Below are 22,015 nucleotides of genomic sequence, written 5' to 3' on the forward strand. Positions count from 1 at the left end.
CGACACCTATTTGTGGAGAACTCTTAACATCGCATAGTATCTAACAAATGTCGCCAGAATAAGGTGAGGATAATCACCGCTGAAAAAATGTTTCTAATCTTCTCGACAAAATTTGAACCCAATCGTTGTAGGCGGTCATACTAACCTCTGTGTTACGGTGGTCTTTAAACAGTGGAAAGATTAAACAGGGAAAAATTGAAAAAAAACCTTTGGTGATGAAAACCCCCTTACGAAAAGGGTGACCACATTGGTGCAGAGGTTAGCATGTCCGCCTATGACGCCATACGCCCGGGGTTCAAATCCTAGAGTTAGCGGCATTTTTAAGATACTGTCCTATTTGAAAATATGGTACGGCAGCTCTGGAAAATCTTCTCTCCAATGAGGTGTCACACTGCGGTACACCGTTCGAAGTCGGTCATAAATAGAAGGTCCCTTATTATTGAGCTTAAACTTAAATTGGACAACACTCATTGATATGTGAGAAGTTTCCCGAATTGAATGTTTGTGGAAAAAGTTTCAAATTTGTTATTGTATCAAAAAAGAAAAATAACGTTTATTCTTAAGATAAGTTACATTAAAAAAAATCAAAAAAGCTGTACGCAAAAGCTGCACTCGTCAGATAAACTCCATACATGTATGAAAGACCCCCAAAACAGTTTTGGCAAACTTCGAGATTTGACTATAACGAATTGAATTTCTATTGACCTACAAAATGGGAAAACTCTTGCTTTAATTAGTTGCGTCTATACTAGTTAAAATAAATGTTGAAACAGAAATAAATGTTAAAACATATGATTTTACTACCCCTTATAATTTCGAAAAAGAAAAGTATTAAAAAAATAAGAAAAATAAAATAAAAAATAACAAAGAAATAAAAAGCAAAATGAAGGAGAAATAATATAACAATAATAGTTAAAAAATTAAAAAAGTAAAATAGAAAAATAAAAAAAAAAAAAATAAACTAAATAAAATAAAAAAATTTAAAAAAAAAAACTAAATAAAATGAAAAAGTTGAAAAATACGATTTTACTACCCCTTTAAATTCCGAGAAAGCAACGTTCAAAAATATAAAATAACAAAACGAATGAGGAATAAAATAACTACAATTGTTATCAAAAAATAAATAAGTTAAATAATAAAAATAAATAACAAAATAAAAAAATTAAATAAACAAAAAAAATTAAAAAAATAAAATAAAATAATTAAATAAACAAAAATAAAATAAAAATGTGACAAAAAAATGATTTTACTACCTCTTACAAATCCGAGAAGGAATAGTAATAATAATAAAATAAATTAAAAAGTTCAAAAGTATAAAAAACAATTTTTATTTAAGGAATAAAATAACTAAAATAGATAAAAAAATAAATACCGTAAAAAACTAAATGAAATAAAAAAAAATAAAACCTAAATTAAAATAAGAATAAGAAAATGAAAAACAAGATATAAAAACTAAATAAAAAAATTAAAAAAAAAAAAGAAAAAAAATATAAAAAAAAATATTTTTCATTAATCTCCCAAATGCTAAAGATACGTGCTGTTTGACCATGAGAATGAATCTCAATAAAATAAAAGGTAAGTGTTTGTTTTTCTTTCGAGACCAGCTCATTGATCGAAGATTTTCATTGCAAAAGGAAAAGGAAAGCCAGAGATCGCAACACACACCAACCGCTATGGAACGCGATTCGCAATTTGGTTTAGAAATACCCATCAGCCATATTAGGTGTGAAGGCTTCAATGCCGTACGTTGTTATGTTGTACTTATACCGAATTTATTGCGAAAACCCCTCTATAGTATAAATACCACATTAACCACACTCGACAACCCTGTTTATTAGCTGTACTTTTCCCTATGCATGTGTTTTTGTGAAATGGCAGATTTTTTGTCTACACAATAACACAACTTCCATGGTATACACATGATTCTGTGCAACTTTTGCAAGTTGTATTGATGGCTTCGAACGCCATACAACTCGCTGTTGCTCCGTGTGCCCAGACTCGAATCCCGGCCGGGCTCTGCCGAATCTTTTAAGTTTGAAGTTTTTTATTTTATTGATTACAGAAAAGTACTTGCCAGAAATACATGCGGATCGGACAAAGACAAACACACCACTGGCGGACGTTTCGGTGCCAGGTTAGGACCTTTTTTCAGCGCCGTTATGTTCACTGGGCCTCCGGTCTGCCTGATCACAGTTCTTTTCATTCTAGTGATATTCATTCTCATGGTCAAACAGCCCGCATATCTCTCCTTTGGGAAATTAATGAAAAATAAATAAACTCAATGAGTGACGAAGTACGCCGAACAAGTACTGCGCAGGAAGAAGGTAGAACTGGACGCAGCGGCGTAGGGAATGAATGCGTAGATCTGGACGCAAACACAATGACGCTGATATAGATCCCATATGGTGGACCGCATATGATAATCACCAGATATGGGGTCGACCTCGAAGTAATGTAAAATGTACTCGAAAAATGTACCCGTCACATGCGTAAAACATTTTTCCATCTTCAAGCGCAAAAAAAATTACCAGCCATGTAAGGCAAGCATAACGAATAAAAAAAAAAGATATTACATAAAATTGAAAATCGTAATTTCCGAAAGAAATACAATTCATAAAAATAATTCAAAAATTAAAAAAAAAATTATAATAAAAAATTTTTAATTAAAATAAGTAATAAAAAATGCAAATTAAAAAAAAATAAACAAAAATTAAAAAAATAAATAAAAAAATTAAAAAAATAAATAAAAAAATTAACAAAAAACAGAAAAAAATAAAATAATTTTTAAAATAATAATAAAAAATTAAAAAATAAAAATAAAATGAGTTAAAAATAAATTATAATTTTTATTCAAAATGTTAAAAAAATAAAATATAAACAAATAAAAAGTAACTAAAAAATATAAAAAACTAAAGAGATATAAACAAAAAAAAATAAAGAGAAAAATTTAAATGTTTACAAAGGAAAAAAATTAATTAACAAACGAATAAGACAATAAATAATGAGTAAATACAGTAATAAACAATATCAAAAACAAATAATAAAAAATACAACTGAAAATGAATTAATTAAATTAAATAAATTGCAAAACAATTAATAAGAAAATAATAAAACATCATTTGATAAAAAAAAATAATATAACATCAATTAATAAAAAAATAAAAAACAATACAATAAAAATTTAAAAAAAAAATAATACAATAAAAATTAAAAATATAATACAATAAAAATTAAAAAATAATACAATAAAAATTATAAAAAGGAAATAAAAGAAAATACTGTGATTTTATTATTGACCTTTGGAATTTTATAACTATATCTTCTTGGTTTGGCTCGAGGTCATCGAACAATTGTACAAAAACAGGTGCTGGTGCTTTATTTGTTTTATTTGTAATTTTGACCAATATTTCGACAACCGCCGATTATCTTCATTAGAGTTTGAAACTTTGAAACAAAAAAATATAAAAAAACCATAAAAACAAGTCATAAAACTAAAAAAATAAATGAAACAAAATAATATAATAATAAAAAGAAATATTTTAATATAAAAATTCAAAAAAAAAAATTAACAAAAACAAAATAAAAAAAATAGCTAAAAATTAAGAAACAAATGAAATAATTAATAAAAAGAATTAAATGAAATATAATAGTAAAAAATAGTAAAAGCGTGCTAAGTTCGGCCGGGCCGAATCGTATATACCCTCCACCATGGATCGCATTTGTCGAGTTCTTTTCCCGGCATCTCTTCGTAGGCAAAAAAAGGATAACGAAACAATTTGCTCTGGTATTAGAGCGACATCAAGATATGGCCCGGTTCGGACCACAATTAAATTATATGTTGGAGGCCTGAGTAAAATGTCAGCCAATTCGAATAAAAATTGCGCCCTTTGGGGGCTCAACAAGTAAAATAGAGAGACCGATTTATATGGGAGCTGTATCAGGCTATAGACCGATTCAGACCATAATAAACACGTGTGTTGATGGTCATGAGAGGACCCGTCGTAGAAAATGTCAAGCAAATCGGATAAGAATTGCGCCCTCTAGAGGCTCAAGAAGTCAAGTCCCCAGATCGGTTTATATGGCAGCTATATCAGGTTATAGACCGATTTGAACCATACTTGGCACAAGGCCCATTTACCAAATCAACCGACCTACACTAATGAGAAGTATTTGTGCAAAATTTCAAGCGGTTAGCTTCACTCCTTCGAAAGTTGGCCTGTTTTCGTCAGACAGATGGACGGACGGACAGAGAGACGAACATGGCTAGATCGACTTAAAATGTCATGACGATCAAGAATGTATACACTTTATAGAGTCTTGGACGAATATTTCGAGGAGTTACAAACAAAATGACGAAATTAGTATACCCCCATCCTATGGTGGAGGGTATAAAAATGAAATATGAAATGTTAACAAATAACAAAAAATAAACAAATGAAATAAAGGCAAAATTTAATAAAAATTAAGAAAATAATATAAAAAAAAATATTATAAAAAATATAATAAAAATAAAAAAAAAATATAATAAAAACTAATAAAAATAAAAAAAATATAATAAAAAACTAATAAAAATAAAAATAAAATAATAATAAAATATGAAAAAAATAGTAAAAAAATAATAAAACAATAATAAAAAAATAATAATAATTATAAATATATATATAATATAATAATAATAAAAAAAATAAAAAAAATAATAAAAATAAAAAAAAAATAATAAAAAAAATAAAATAATAAAAATAAAAAAATAATAATATATAATAATAAAAAAATATAATAATATTTATAATAATAAAAAAATATAATAATAATTATAATAATAATAATTATAATGATAAAAAATATAATAATAAAAAAAATATAATAATAAAAAAAATATAATAATTATAATAACAAAAAAATAATAATAATTATAATAATAAAAACACAAAATAAATTAAAAAATAAATTAAAAAAGAAAAAATAGAAGAAAGGCATACAAATTTTAAAATAATTATAAAACTACTAAAAATTATAATAGTTATACTAATTTTAAATTGTTTTCAAAATAATAATAATATAAGTAAATAGATGTTAATATGTTATGGAGACCACCGTAGCGCAGAGGTGACATGCTGTCCGCCTATGACGCTGAACGCCTGGGTTCGAATCCTGGCGAGACCATCAGAAAAAAATTTTCATCGGTGGTTTTCCCCTCCTAATGCTGGCAACATTTGTGAGGTACTATGCCATGTAAAACTTCACTCCAAAGAGGTGTCGCACTGTAGCACGCCGTTCGGACACTGCTATAAAAAGGAGGTCTCTTATTTTGCATTTTGCAGATGTTAAGCTATTTCTCCTTGCAAGATTTCTTTCTATATCAACACATGTAAACTATACTTGACATTGGAGTTGGAAGTGCAAACAAGGGGGTCGATCATGGATTGCAACTCAACTTGAGTTGAGTTGCCAACGGCCAAATTTGCTATAATAATTTGCATTCCTGTATTGATTTGCATTCTTTTTTACAATTTACTCAGTATCTGAACATTTAAAATACTGATATTGAATGAAACAGATAAAAATGTTCAACTTTATGCTATTTTGTATTTCATGATTTTATTTTCTGGCAACGCAACGATCGTTGAGTTGCCATCCATAATTGACCGAAAAGTTTCACATACAAAATTCATCATTCAACTCGATTAACTTTCAAGCTATTATATAGAGAAAAAAACAGTTTATGTGAAATCTATGGGTTTGGGTCCGATTTCGTTCATATGTAGAACATTACATGAAAAATGTCAATTAAATTGGATAAGAATTATACTCTCCAAGGGCTTAAGAAGTTTAAATCGGATAAACGGTTTATGTTGAAAGTAAATTTAAATACGTTTTGGGATGATATCCCAACAGAGCTTCCTCAGAAGTATGAAAAAGATTTTGTGTTTAATTTGCACCATAAAGTTTTGTTCCTTCGGAAAACTGAGTACAGAAGAACAGCAACAATGGCTTGGGAGGAAGTGGCGATTATGACTATACATACATTGGCTATAGAGTCTTAGGTGGTTAAAAACGGAATATTGGCATACCCCCATCCTATGGTGGAGAGAGTATAAAGATGTTCTAGACTTAACCATTGTTAAGAGCATATTTAATTATGGGGAAAAACAACCATTTCTTAGTAATGAGAACCTATAAAAAATTTACTATCAATAGTTTACATAACAAAAATAAAAAAGTACAAAGTGATTTTCTTTACATTGCAAAATAAAAATAGCATTAAATTAAAAAAAAAAAAAACTAGAAAAAAATGCTAAAAAGAACATATTTTTCGATGTATAAAAACAAATGCTTACCATTAAAAGTTAGAACGCACTTAAAGAGAAGGGGTTTTTTTTTGAATAAATTTCTTTGCGAAAATGAAACAAAATGAAAAAAGGGGGGGAGGGGGAGGGAAAAAAAGTGCAAAACAACAGTCGCAGGTAGTACCGTCTACTGTTCGAAAAGTATTCTTACGGTAGCAATTGTTGCCATATACCAAAAGAGAAGAAAATGTAGCAACAATTGACCTGACTTGAGCCAAAGTGGAGAGTGTAGTGGAGTGGATCAACCTGCTTCATAGCTTTTTGGAAATAAAAACATTTTTGTTTGTTGTTGTTTTGGCAATAGGTAATTTAAATTTGGATTTTTATTGATTTAATACTTTCAGTTGTGTATGTGTGTGGAGGGAAATTATTTCCCTTACAACTTCTAGATGCTAAAATTTTGAAATTTTATTGTAAAATGTACTTAGTACCGACTAAACTATTTACCCTATTCACTCTTCTTTTCTTTAAGTAGGATGCTTATCTTGGAAATGTTGCAGTAGCAGCTCCTTGCGTTTGCAGGAGAATGCACACAAGTGGCATTTGAAATTGTGCACCTCGGCTGGCAGATTGCGATTGAGGCGTCCAAAGCGTTGATAGGATATCTCTCGCATATTAGTTGCGGTGCTGATGGCATTGGGGCTGGTAGTAGTGTCTTTTCTCACGGTCAAAAGTAGGGTGGGCATTTCAGTGGATGCATGCTCGTTGGTCAATAACGAACGGGACGAGGTGCTGGGTGCCGTTGCCAAGGTAAACAGAGGTGAAGACAGACTGCTGGTTGGCACCACCACAGTTGAGACGCCCATATCCTCCGTTGCATGGGGTGACGTTATGACATCACTATTGGCTTGAAGTTCCTTTATGTGATGGAAATCCATCAAACTCTCCACTTCGCTCTGGTGCTCTGGCATATACTCGATATTTAAGGGAGAGGATTTTGTGACTGTTGACTCTTCAATAACGGTGTCATCGGTGTCGTTAAGAAACTCATTGACCATCGATATAAGAAATTTATCACGTGAATGACATGAATCTAGGCTGGGGCAACGCATAGGAGCCGGCTCAGAAGCCACACGACTGGCAGAGGCCGTCTCATTGCCAAAAGGATGTGGCGGAGAGGTCAAGGTGCCATGATCCAGTTCTCGCAATTCATCTACCATTATGATAAAGGCATTGGCATTTTGTTTCTCATTTTCATTTTCCTTCAAGTCATCGGACAGATTGAAAAACTCCAAGTGATCTAGAAGAGAAAAAAGAGAAAAGAAAAGCAGAATTAATAAAAAAAATTAAATTGGGCATATCGTAACATTTCGGAGTGAGTGGGTTAGCTTTCGAAATTAAAGAAGAGGTTAAAGAGATTTTAGTCAACTAAATACAAAGACATTTGAGGATACCCACGTGTTTGCAGCATTTCTTCTAAGGCAAATCCCTATGACCAACGCCCGATTTTGTGTCTTCCAAATGAAAAGTCTTAAAGTGGTTGTTTGTTTTTTTTTCTCGTTTTTATTTGAAATTTCTTTTTTGTTTTATTTTGTTCTCAAAATTAAATACGTTTCATATTTCATTAATTTCTCCGTTTTGTTTTATACTAAATATATTAATATATATATATATAAACGTTACCTATTACGTTCTTGTTCTTGTTGTTGTTTGCTTTTGTTTTTATTCATTTGTATATTAATAATATGTGTATTGTTTTTAATATATGTTTTTTTTTTTAATTTAATTCTAGTTTTTTTTTAATTTTTTTCTTGACTAAAAATTAAAAAATTGGCTTTTGGTTACCAGAAGAAAAAAAAAATTAACAAAAATTATTGTTTGACTTAAAAAATAATTTTTTTTTTAGTTTTTCTAAAAAAAGAATCTCATTGTTACACAAGTCCAAAGGAGAGATGAGGGGGAAAGGAAGGCGGGGAGTTATAAGTATTGTTGGGGATGGATATATTTTGTTTTTTTTTCTTGGAAATAAAACTTCAGGAATTAGAATTATTAGAGGTGAGAGGGCGGTGGTGGGATGTGGTAGATTGAACATGATTTGGTACACAAAAAATAAATATTACAACTATAAACGACAGCCCCTTAAACTAGCATAAACTAAAAAATCTATAGTCTTTACCAAAAAGCCGAAAATTCCTAATTTTTCCCATTTAATTGTTTTGACTAGAAAAGAGACAAAAAAAATAAATATTTCTATAGGTAATTAATAAATTTTGTGTATTTTTTTTAACAGTTTTTAATAAAAGATTTCAAATGGAAACAAAAGAAATGTATGTTGGGATTTGACCAAGCTGTACATTTGGGTGCCGGCCACAAAAGTTAGTAGGGCGAGTAATACGATTTTTCATATCAAAAAATATATATATTTTTTGGAAAATTTCAACGCGTACCATCTCTCTCAGATGCCTATAAATATTTTAAGCTACGTAAAATATTGAAATTTCCCTGAAAATTTTAGGAAATTCATTTAATTCACATTGACAGGGGGCAGATGTGATAAAAGCCCATGTGCCTAGGTATTTAATGAGTATTATAAAAGGCTACTTAAAAGTTTCGGTTCCGATTTATGATACTATTCAAGTCCCAGAAGGAATAAAAGTCACTTCAGGAGTCAAAGAAGGATCTATATTGGCACCGGGCCACTGAAATGCCAACTTCATTCCGCACAAAAACATGTCTGGATTCACCCAGCCTACAATTGATTGAGGCCACGAGACAACGGAAAAGACGCTGCCAGGCAATATTATACATATGCAGCACCAGATCCCTCGAGAACGCCAGTACAGCAACAACTCGACATGGATAACTAGCGTGTATTCACGTCTCCACTAAATCTCATCCCTCTTCTACTTAATATTTTCCGAGAAAAGTTGGCAAATTCTGTTACAGTCCTATCGTCTTTAAGGGAGTTACCAATATTCCACAACGATTACCGTTCCTTTTGAAAGCAAGCCGAAAATACCTACAGAGACCACCAACATTATACTAATGTATGACTAGGAAAAATGTTCATCGATTCTAGAGACTCAGTGAAGAACGAAGAGAATACAACAGAGAATAGAGGCTCTACTAATCATCGCACGATATCAGGATTGATATCACGATATCTTTTGATTGCTAGAAAAAAAACCCATTATGAAGCTACATAAAATCTTTAGAGAATGGAATAGCAGGATATATAAGAAGAGACCAACCAACAGTGTTGGTTAAACGAGAAACCGGGAAGGTAGACACTTCGGCTTATCCCCAGTATACGGTAAAGGCCCATTGTACGGCTTACCTCGAATATACGGCTTTCCCCGTATTTACGGCTCATCCCATATTTAAGAGAGGAGGCACAGAAGGAGACGAGAACTACTACCCGATGCAGATGTTATCCTCCATGGCTATTTCAGGAAAGAACTGCATAGAATGGACAAATTCACTTTTTGCGGCTGCCTGTATGAGGCGGAAGAGGCTGTAGGCGACACCGAGCATACTTTCTTTGACTATAGTCGCTGGTTTGAGAATAGTGTTTGGAGAAGTTCCAATTCAAAAAGTAGAGCGTAGCGAAATGAAGAGAAATGAGAAATGAACAAGTTGGCTTACATCCGAGATACATATGAGGAAAGTTAAAAGGCATGGGGAGAGACGACAATTTGGCACAGTTGTTGTGTGGTCACGGTGATTAGAGAAAGGATCTACATCGTATGGGGAAATCCAAGTGTTGCGCATTGATAAAAACTGTGAAGCAGTAATCAGATACGCTGAACATGTACAGCGTGGAAAGATAATTGACCTGAAAGCAGCGGCATAGAGTAAAAATCTGATATCTATCGGACCCTGACAAAATGTTAAAGGATGATCAATCACCACTCAGGAGGACAACCTCGAAGAAATTCAAAATCGGCACCGAGTTTTAAGTGAACAGCGGGTTTGAAAAACGACCTTGTTTTTATCTGGTACCATCCGAAGGAACATGGCATACAACAAAGGATGTAATTATCAGATCCATTATTCCCAATATATACCGCAAATAAATGAAAAAAAAAAAAATAAAAAGAAAATACAAAAATAATAATAAAAATATAATAATAAAAAAAATAAAAAAAAATTATTAATAAAAAAATATATACGAAAAAAAAAATATATATATACACGAAAAAATAAAAAAATAATAAATAACAAAAAATTACAAAGAATAAAAAATAAATGAAAAAGAAAAATAATAAAAAATACCCAAAAAAATTAAAAAAAAATTAAATTAAAAAGCAAAAAATTAAAAAAACAATAAAAATCAAAAAAACAATAAAAATACAAAAACAATAAAAACAAAAAATTAAAAAAAACATCAGAAAAATAAAAAAAAAAATATATATATAATAAAATATAAAAAAAATATATATAATTAAATATATAAAATATTACATATATAACAAAATATGAAAAATGTATAAAAAAATAACAAAAATTAAAAAAAAACATATATAAGTAAAAATTAAAAAAAAAAAACAAAAATAAATAATAAATAATAATAAAAACAATAATAAATCAAAAAAAAAAAACAATAAAAAGCTAAAATAATAAAATAAAACAATAATAAATGAAAAAATATATAGAAAAATTAAAAGCCACTGAAAAATATGTAGAAAAAATAAAAAACAGTTAAAAAACAAAAGAAAAAAAAAGAAAAACAACATAAAACAAAAAAATAAATTAAAAGAAATAAAAATTATAAAAAATAATAAAACAAAATGTAAAAAATATAAAAGAATAAAAAAAACAAGAAAAAATTTAACACAAAAATTAAATAAAATAACAAAAAATAAAAAAAAAAAAAACAAAAAATAAAAAAACCAAAAATAAAAAAAAATTAAACAAAATTAAAACAAAAAATAAAAAAATCAAAAAAATAATACAAAATTTAAAAAAATTACAATATAAGAAAACATTAAGAAAACAAAAATGAAAAAAAGAAATAATAAAAAAGTCAATAAATAAAAAATTATAAAAAACATACAAAATATAATAAAAAAAACAATAAAAAACTAAAATAATAAACAATACAAAAATAAAAAAAGAATAGTAATAAAAACAATAATAAATGATAAAATATAAAAAATACATAGAAAATTTAAAAACAGTTAAAAAATAAAAAAAAAATTAGAAAAACTACAGCAAAAAAATAATAAATAAAAAAAAATACAAAAAATTATTAAGCTCGACCCAGAAAACATTGGATTTAAAATTAATGACATTAAAAAAATAATATTAAAAAAAATTAAAGCAAATTAAAAAAATTAGTACAAGATAAAAAAAACCAATACAAATTAAAAAAAAATAATACAAATAAAAAAAAATTATAAAAATATTAAATACAAAAAAAAAAATTAAAAAATAAAAGCTGAAAAAATTTATATAAATTTAAAAAAAAAAAAATAAAAAGTGAAAAAATTAATACAAATTAAAAAAAATAATAATGAATATAAAAAACTAAAAATAATATAAAAAATATAAATAAAAAAATATGTAAAAACTAAAAAAAAATATAAAAGACTAAAAAAAATATATGAATTTAAAACAATCCGACGACCAATAGGTAATTTTTAATAAGAGTTCAATACTTCAACTCACCCAGTTCTTTAAGGCGTGGCGTTTAACCGCCGATTCCATACTATACAAATATTTACTTTAAACTATGGCTTTTGAGGTCCGGGGGCTTTCGTTTATAGCTGCAAAATTAGTTTTTTTTCTGAGTGTTTTAATATTTGTTTACTTTAATTTGGTTAAAAACTACAATTTGTTACATTGGGTAATAGGTACTAAGAATATCATTTTTGTAAGCTTTTTTTTGTTGTAGTTTTGTTTTTCTCTCTTTTTGTTCTTTTTTTCTTACTTTCGTGTATATAAATGTGTTGTTACTTTATACTCTGTTGTTAACAATTATTATTATTTAAGGGGAGTTTTCATGTTATTATATATAATCTCTGTCGAAAAACAAATTGTTTCAAAAATAAAACAATCTAAAAACTAAATAATTTCCAGAAAACGATTTCCTTCTTCTTGGCTTATGTGGTAAAAGAATAAAAACTAAAAAAAAAATAAAATAAACTAAAATTTTATTTGTTTCATTTGACTATGATGTTTCATTCACTAATTCAATATGGCATCTTAAATTTTCTCATTATATATCAATTGTTTTATAATAATGTTTTTTTTTGTTTGTTATTGGTTTTGCATGACTATTTTTGTTCGATTTTTCTTGTTGGTAATTGTTTGGTTGTTTGTTTGTTTGTTTGTATATAACTGTTTCTTTAATATATGTATGTATATGTTCTTTTGACTTATTGATTTGTTATTTATTTATTATAAATTACTATTTCCTTCTTGTTCTTCTTCAGTATTCTCTCTTTGTTTTGTATATAATATAATATAATATATATATATAAGTATATATCATCATTGATTATTATAATTTTCTTTTTTTGTTTTTTTTTTTGTTTGTTTCATTTTATAAATTGTATATAATTTTTGGTTGTTTTCTTTGGAGTATATTGTTCGTCATTTATTTCAAAACTATTTTCTTTTCGGTTAAAAACGAGTTCATTTCTTTGCATTTTTATTATTACCATTATTAATATTATGTATATGTTAATTGTTTTTAGTCATTATTTTTATTATTATTATTAATTATTTTTATTATTCCTTTTTGTTAAATATCTTGTATATATATTTTCTCAGTATATATATGTATGTGTGTATAGATAAATATTTAAATAACAATAACAACATTCTTATAGAATAAGCAAATTATTTATTTTCATTTTTTTCTGTTTTACTTTCATTTATTTAATTATTTATGTATATTTATATATATAATTTTTTTAACATAAAAAAACACAACAAATTATAACAAAACAAAAATTGTCGTTATGGGAAAAAAGGAGTTCAAACAAAATTATCATTAATAAAAAACACAACAAAAATAAAATTGTAACTAAAACAGTGTAAAGCAATTGGTTTAAAGAATTGTTTTAATTAAGCGCGTGTATATGTATATGTGTAACAACAAATATATTAATTCAAAAAAAAAAAGTTTATATATATAATCCCTTAATATATGAATTAAATTATTTTCTTTTCTATTATTTTGCTGAGGCAGACATCTGCGTCTGTGATAACAAAAATTTACTTTGAAAAGTTGATTGTAAAAAACAAATGTTCAATTAGTACAATTTAGGAAAATAGTAGTAACAGATCGATAATCGATGAGAAGCTTCGATACTATATGCAGCGAATATAGTTGCTACTTAACCATATATTCACTCCGCTCCTTTTTTACCATCTGCCGCCAAAGCAGATTCCCCTATAAAACACATCACTCTAACAATATCACAGTGGGAGCTTCAGATCCCACTATATACTCCCTTTGAAGAACTGGAACTTTAGTTCAATCGAACTTAACTGAAGTCTATTTCGAAAACACAGCGAATATTGAATATTAAATAAAACTTCCAGGGCATATCAAAACTATGTTTAAAAATTTCCTAATATTTTTGTATTAATAATGATTTCCAGTTTGCAAACAACTTTTGTCAATTAAGTGCATTCCGTGGTCAACAATCTTCATAGAATTTTAAAATCATTTTAAACCCATTACTGTAGCTTTAAATAATATATTTCGATTATCCCGAGATTCGAGATCATCCCAAAATAAAACGATTACGTTGGCTTTGAAGGACTGGAACCTAAGTGTAATCGAACTTGAGTCTATTTCGGAAACACAGCGAATATTACGTATTAAGTCAAAGTTTCCATTCCATTTTTGAAAAAATAATGATTTCCAGTTTATGAACACCTGTTGTCAATTTAGTGCACTCCGTGGTCAACAATCTTCATAGAATTTTAAAATCATTTTAAACCCATTACTGTAGCTTTAAATAATATATTTCGATTACCCCGAGATTCGAGATCATCTCATTGCTTAATCATCTCAAAATAAAACGATTACGTTGGCTTTGAAGGACTGAAGAACCTAAGTTTAAACGAAATTGAGGCTATATCGGAAACACAGCAAATATTACATATTAAATAAAACCTTCAAGGCACATTAAACAATTTTCTAACATTTTGCTGTTGTTAATAATATGCACTCCGTGGTCAACAATCTTCATAGAATTTTAAAATCATTTTAAATCCATTACTGTAGTTTTAAAACATTTAGCAAACATTTCGACTACCCGAGATCATTTCATTGTTTAATCATCCCAATATAAAACGATTACGTTGACTAGGTCATGTTAACAGAATGATTAAAGATGTGACACCTATCATATATAACCGCAGAAGGGGAAGAGCAAAATTCTAATGGAATATCTTCTTGAGAAAAATGACATCACAAAACTTGTTATCAGAAATTACATATCCGCAGAATATCTAGGGGATGGCAAAGCTTTTCTAAATTCGGCCATAGGACCAAATGGTCTGTAGAAGCCAACTAGAATGAGAGCATACAAGGACATAGAATTCAACATAAGATATTTTTTTTTTTTTCATTTCACAATTTTTTTAGATCATAAAAAAGAACCTATAAAACAAAGCATGGCACCTCACAGAGCGCCATACCTCTGGAATGCCATATCTATTGAGTTTTTGAAGATAGATATGTCGAACGATATCCACTCAATCGGTTATGCATCCTAAATTGCTGCAGTGATAAAAGCGAGAAGCACAGAAGAACGATACGCCAAACAGAACGCACAGAACGCCAAATACGCCAAACTATCTTAGGTAGGTGGCCATTACAGAACATTTGTTCTACTAGGCGAACTATGATCCACACAAAAAGCTGACGGCATTCACTTGATCTACAAAACTGTGCTGCTGCTGTTTAAATCACGACATTTTCCTTTTAGGATTGCAAAGCCTCTATAGCTATAGAAGTTCCTTCGCCTCTTTTAGGAGGCACCATGTGCAAAGATTACAAATAAATGAAGAAAATTAAGAGAAGAGAGAATTTCAACATAACTGTATGAACAATGAACGAGTTTACAATGGATTGTGAACACTTTTTTCGTTTTTAAACTTGAAATTATTTTTACAAAACACTTTTAACTCTCTTGCTGCTCTTGCTTCTAGATCAACAACAAATATTTATAAACCAACAACAGTTATGTTCAACAAAACGTCCACAGCCGTTCACATACTAACAACCGCTAGTGCACAGTTTATTTAAAGATTACAAAAAGATTTTGAATGCCGATAAGTATCGAATCTGTGTTCCATCAATCTCATTGTGTGTTTACAAACGCCTTACCACAATGCACCACGGCCGGCTATACACATACAAGGTTTTAAGAGTCATTTAATCTTAAGGTTGGTATACATACACATTTCGAAGGGATGATGTTCAAAACGGTCAGTGCATGAATCAACAACGATCATCCACGCTTGTTGACAATATTTGTTTGAGGGAGTGAAATTCGTCTATGAGAAATCTATAGTCTATGATGTAAACACAGAACTGTCATCTTAATACTGACTGTTTTCAGCTGTTCGCGTGAGACCACATTTTTAAACTTGACATGAATTTTAGAAGAAAGCTCAGCAGTGTAATGAATACGTTTTTTGAAGGTTATTTCAAAAGAAGGCCAAAACTTGACAATAGATTATTACAGACCCTTCCCATATCCTAAAATAATGAAAGATTATGTAAGAGAGAGAGAGAGAGAGAGAGAGAGAGAGAGAGAGAAAACTTGAAAACTTTTATACTTCTCATTCACATTTTCCCTTAGCCAATGTGCTACAAAAGCCTGTAATGTATGTGAAATAAGGCTTTTAAGCGGCGAGAGCCTTTGCCGTTATCTGGCATTCGAAGCCATCAATAAAACTTCCAACAGATGCTTAGAATTATGTGCAGTACGGAAGTAGTGTAATAAACACAGAAAAAAAGTCTGTCATTACACAAAAACACATGCATTGGGAAAAATTACAGCTTATAGACAGGGTTGTCGAGCGTGGTTAATGTGGTAATTGTATCATAGAGCACGGCCCTTATAGCCATCACACCAAATATGGCTGAAGAGTCTTCTAACCAAAGACGAAATGTGTCCCATAGTGTATTGCTTTCTTTCCTTTTCCGTTTGCCATCCCCGATTGTAAATGTGAATAAGGCTTTAAAGATTTTTAACAGCTCTAACTAAGATTAAGTCACCGTAACGTAGAGGTCAGCATGTCCGCCTATGACGCTGAACGCCTGAGTTCGTATCCTGGCGAGACCATCAGAAAAAATTTTTCAACGGTGGTTTTCCCCTCTTAATAATGGCAACATTTTTGAGGTACTATGCCATGTAAAACTTTTCTCCAAAGAGGTGTCGCACTGCGGCACGCCGTTCGGATTCGGCTATAAAAAGAGGCCCCTAATCATTCAGCTTAAAACTTGAATCGGACTGCACTCATTGATGTGTGAGAAGTTTGCCCCTGTTCCTTAGTGGAATGTTCATGGGCAAAATTTGCAACTAAGATTAAACTTTTGAGGTTGGTTGGCATGTGTTTCGGTTCCATTAAAAGATGGATTGCAAGACTGGTTTGGGGTCTGTTCAACTCTATCAATGGCGTTATCACTGGCGTTTTTGCGTTGGTAGTTCAGTTTAGGCCCTATTCCCATGCTTTATGATGTAATGTAGTCCAAAAAAAAATCAATTGTTTTTGAACTCAAACCGCTGGCGTTGGCATCAATTTGTTGAATAAGGTGGTTCCTAAAGGTAGTACCTTATGCAATAAATCGCAAACTACGCTGCAGATCTCTGTCTAAAATGTACATCCATCAGCCTCACATGGAAGAATAGAAGAGAGCCAATTTTTGTTTCTTCCCCATTTTTTCCAAATTTTCCCCAAATTCAAAATGTTGAACTACACTTTGGCGGTACGATTGTGTTACCATTTCCTGGATATTTTAGAAAGTTTAAATTTTTTTTGTCAAGTTCTTTGTTAAACCGAATTAACCATATATATTAGCCTCTGTTAAGATTGAAAGATGACAAATCTTCAAAGTAAATTTTCTCGCGCTGATGTCTGGACCTACAGCATCTACTATGTAGTACGATAAACTAAGTTTAAATAATATTCTTATGTAAAAATAGAACTTAAAGCCTATCTGCATGTTCTAAAACAAAAACAAATTTTGTTATTTGTTAATAATTATGTAACGATTTAAAAAATAAAATAATATAATTCGAGCTGTACTTTTGTTAATGTGTGTGTGTGTGTGTGTGTGTGTGTGTGTGTGTGTAGTTCTTCTTGTTCCATTCTCCCAACCCCATGTTTTGTCTCGACAAAACCTGCTTCAGGGGTGGGGGGAGAAAATGAAAATGTTTAACAATAAAACATTTAATGTTCTTAGAAATATAAAATATTTAACTATTTCCTTCTTCTTCTTTTTTTTTTGCATTTGTTTTTTGTTTTTTTTTTTGTATTCTATTAGAGTTCTTCGTACTTTTCTTTTGTTTGTTTTCTTTAAAATTCTCTTTAAACTTAACAACAAGCAACAAATAAATATATATATGGTATATGTATGTATATCTCTCTATGTTTATGATACCATTCATCATTTTGTTTACTTTTTTTCAATCTTTTCTTGGTTTTTTGTTTTGTTTCTTTTTCAACACATCGCAACATGTTTCTTTAATGTAACATTTAATGTTAGAGCACATCTTGTTAGTGTTTCTTCTTGGTTTTGGTAACTTTTTTTATTTCTGGTTGGCTTTTACATTCAACAGAATTTATTTTCCTATAAATAGAGAACTGTTTGTTTTTTTTTTCAAACTTAACGCAAAAAAAGAGAAATAAAAAGAGTATAACAACAACGAAAAATTTAAATTTAAAGCATATGCTAAAACTTAATATTTAATATTATTTATTATAATTATTTTGTTTTTTTTTTTTTTTTGTTTTTGTTTTGTTTTTCAATAATGGCACTCATTTTCTATTATTTTTTATTTGTTTTCTTCAAGTGTATTTTGTTGTTGTAGTAAGTGTTTGTATGTGTGTGTGTATGTGAGTGTGAGTGTTAGTGTGTTTGTTTGTTTTCGTCGTTATTCTTAATTTCTTAATCGACTAAAAATAAATTATTCTTTTTTTAATATATTTTATATATTAGTTTCTTTTTTTCACTTTCTTTTCAAGGATTCTTTTTTTTTCAATTTATTTTAATAATCAACAAATAAGGTTTTTTTCGTTTCTTTTTGTTTCATATATATATATATATATGAGTCATATAAAAGTTAATTAAGGATAACTAATAAATTGAGTATAAATTTGACTAAATTGCAGAAAATAAATCAATGAAATTAAATTTTTTATTGATTTAAAATTTTTTTGTCCTTTCTTTAGTATATGAAATTTGTCTATCAAATAAACAATCAATCTATAATTGTTGTTCTGTTTTTGTTTGTTTTCTTTAAGTCATACCTAAAATATAGAGGGAGCTGGGTACCTTTTTTTTTGTTTTGTTTCTTCTCATCCTTTTCTATGTTATAACATAAACATAAAACAACAAATTGTTTCAAGGAAAAAATTTGTACTCGTTTTTGATTCAGGGATTTGGGGGGAGGATAGAAAAATGTCAGGATTTGCTATTTATATGGATGTGTGTTGCCAATAATATTTAATTTAAGTAAAACAAAAAACATATGTATCCAAATGTCACAAACAATAGAGGGCTGTATGCATTGCAAAGGAGAAAAAAAGGCATCAGAATCATTTAATATTAAGAAGAATAAAGTATAAACTGATACTATAATAGCTGCCTTCAAAATTTAGATTTAAAAAAGAAAACAAATAGGTTTGTCAACAAAACAAAATATATACTTTTTACGTTGGGCGCCATTTCTTCCACTTCTAGAGGAATAATTCTCCCACTTCATCATAATTTTTTAAAGATGCGTTATTTCCAACACGGATGCAACAATTGAAACGAAATTTAGTTTGTATCCTATAGGAACCAAAAAACATGAATTCGATATCTTAATCTGGGGGGGAACGCCCCACCCTAAAACCCTCCAAACGGACATGTTGGCCGATCGGGACAATATGGGTATCAAATGAAAGGTATTGTGGAGTAGAATTCGAATTCGGCCCCAACATTTGACAGAATAAGAACAATGTTGGGGTTACTTAAGATATATAGAAGAGTATAAGAGATATAGTAGTGGGTTACCCGTATAACCCATCAAAATGTGGGGCATTCACTAGCAAAAAAGCCCACAATCAGACAAGACCGGGACAATATGGGACGCAAAGGAATCTGTAGGACAATAATCGCCCTTTTTCCCGTTTTCGAAGGCGAATATCGACAGCTGTCGTAGTCAAAAGCGAATTTCACAATTCGTAGTATTCTGTAACTTATTTATACTCGAAAGTTTGCAAATAGTAAAATATTATGGTAAATAAAAAAAAATAATAAAGCGCACCGTAGCGCAGAGGTTAGCATGTTCGCCTATGACGCTGAATGCCTGGCTTCGAATCCTGGCGGGAACATCAGAAAATTTTTCAGCGGTGGTTATCCCTTCCTAATGCTGGCGACATTTGTGAGGTACTTTGCCATGTAAAAATTTCTCCCCAAAGAGGTGTCGCTCTGCGGCACGCCGTTCGGACTCGGCTATAAAAAGGAGGTCCCTCATCATTGAGCTTAAAATTGGGACAATATGGGACGCAATTGAAGTTTCTTTGAGAATAGAAAATAATCTGTAGAACTATAATCGCCCTTTTTCCCGTTTTCGAAGGCGAATATCGACAGCAGTCCTAGTCGAAGGCGAACGCTGAACGCCTGGGTTCGAATCCTGGCGGGAACATCAGAAAAATTTTCAGCGGTGGTTATCCCCTCCTAATGCTGGCGACAATTGTAAGGTACTTTGCCATGTAAAAACTTCTCTCCAAAGAGGTGTCGCTCTGCGGCACGCCGTTCGGACTCGGCTATAAAAAGGAGGTCCCTTATCATTGAGTTTAAAACTTGAATCGGACTGCACTCATTGAAATGTGAGAAGTTTGCCCCAGTTCCTTAATGGAATGTTTATGGGAAAATTTGCATTTGCAATACAAAAGCAGGTTCCATACTCTTTCGACAAACAGACGCAATGTAGTTTAGACATTCGAATTCGACTAAGGTTATACCAAAGAAGACCATTTTTCGTCTTCGACAACCATACTACCGTTTTGTAAACATTTCGATATTCGACTACACCATTGCCATTGGAATAAGGGGGAATATGGGCTGGGAGTAGAATATGTATCCGATAATCAAATTATGGTCATGCGCTTGACAGCCGTCATACTTTAAGAAGCACAGGCCGAGTCCTCAAGAGATTGAAGACATTGCGGGTTATGAATGATACACTCTGCCGGGATTTGCTGGCTATTTCAGAGTAGGGTCAATTGAATCGAGTCAATTTTAATGTACGTAAGACCCAGTGCTGCTGTTTGTCACACAAACGATTCACCAACTCTTTAGGATTGTCATTATCTATCGGTGGCATTGATGTTGAGCAATCAGATGCTCTCATTGTTCTAGGAATGAAGACACCATGTAATGTCCATTGGTCAAAGCACATATTCAAAGTTTCGAAAGAAGTATTCAAGTGCTTGGTCTTTCTTAAGCGGAGCAAAAAGTATTTCACTTTCTCTGATCTTCCTAATATCAATATAATCTGGACTAGGATGGTATATAACTACCATGTATGGGTGGGGGCTACAAATCCTCCTTTGAACTACTTGAGCAGGTTCAGTGTTGAGCGATGGTGTTGATAGGTTATACAACTCTATTGTTTCCCTTGAGCATCGTGAGTATGTGGGCAGCGTGGTGCTGTTTTGACGAAACTGAAATTACCTGAAGTATGGAGATACCTGAAGTAAGGAGATTCACCAGGAACACAAGATTTTCTAGCAATGCTCATCAGTTTGTGAGCGATAGGCAAGTTGACCGAACCCTGCAGTACCTTGAAACTCATTTTTCGAACGAACAATAAGAATGTGAAATCGACTTCTATTCCACTAATTACGAGCTCCAGAAATGTAAAGGGGATCTATAGGGAATATCCCCTGCGTGTTGATTAATATAAAATAAGATAACGGGTCTTTAAAATTATTTCATATAATATGACGCTAAGCGCAATCTAAATAGCATCCTCATGAAAGACCGCTACCGGCGGCCCCGATTTCAATTTCCAGATAACGGCAGAACTCTAACAGCAGGTTGGGTTTGCTGTTTATAAAGAAATTTGCGCACAATTCTTCCTGTGGTGGAACTATTTGATCAATCAAACTGACAAACTATTTGCTCAATCAAGCGAAGTTCACAAAATGTATGTTGTAAAAGGTTTTAACAATTATAACTTGATCCATGATTAAAACAAGGAATTTTAGTAAAACCCACTCAAGAATTATTTAACAATCTCTCCTTTGGATGTTGCATTCGCTTGGTCATTAAGCTCGACTTGAAAAACAATGGAACAAAAATTGACTCGCATGACCGGCTGTTAAAAGCCAAACAAATAAAAAAGATGATAGTACACCCTAAGCACGGGGAACTTAGAAGAGCAGTTTTGTTATTTTTTCTAAATAAAAGACGAAAAGTTCGTCTTCAAAATAAAATCCACCACATGTGTGGCGATCATGTTGATATCGGCAGGCGGACCTTG

At 30.4% G+C, this 22,015-nt stretch overlaps 2 protein-coding genes across 9 annotated transcripts in view; both read right to left on the reverse strand.

The window, feature by feature from the left end:
- The window catches only part of LOC106096016 (longitudinals lacking protein, isoforms F/I/K/T), a 366,249-nt gene that overhangs the window by 139,448 nt on the left and 204,786 nt on the right, over window positions 1-22,015 (reverse strand). The window lies entirely within an intron of this gene.
- Window positions 6,632-22,015, reverse strand: part of LOC106096019 (uncharacterized) — a 29,456-nt gene continuing 14,072 nt past the window's right edge. The window contains exon 2 of the mRNA XM_013263527.2: window positions 6,632-7,587. Coding sequence (XP_013118981.2) covers window positions 6,815-7,587 — 773 coding nt within the window. The 3' untranslated portion in view covers window positions 6,632-6,814. The remainder of the gene's footprint in view (window positions 7,588-22,015) is intronic.

This window comes from Stomoxys calcitrans, chromosome 5, assembly GCF_963082655.1.
Source record: "Stomoxys calcitrans chromosome 5, idStoCalc2.1, whole genome shotgun sequence".
Lineage (NCBI taxonomy): Eukaryota > Metazoa > Arthropoda > Insecta > Diptera > Muscidae > Stomoxys > Stomoxys calcitrans.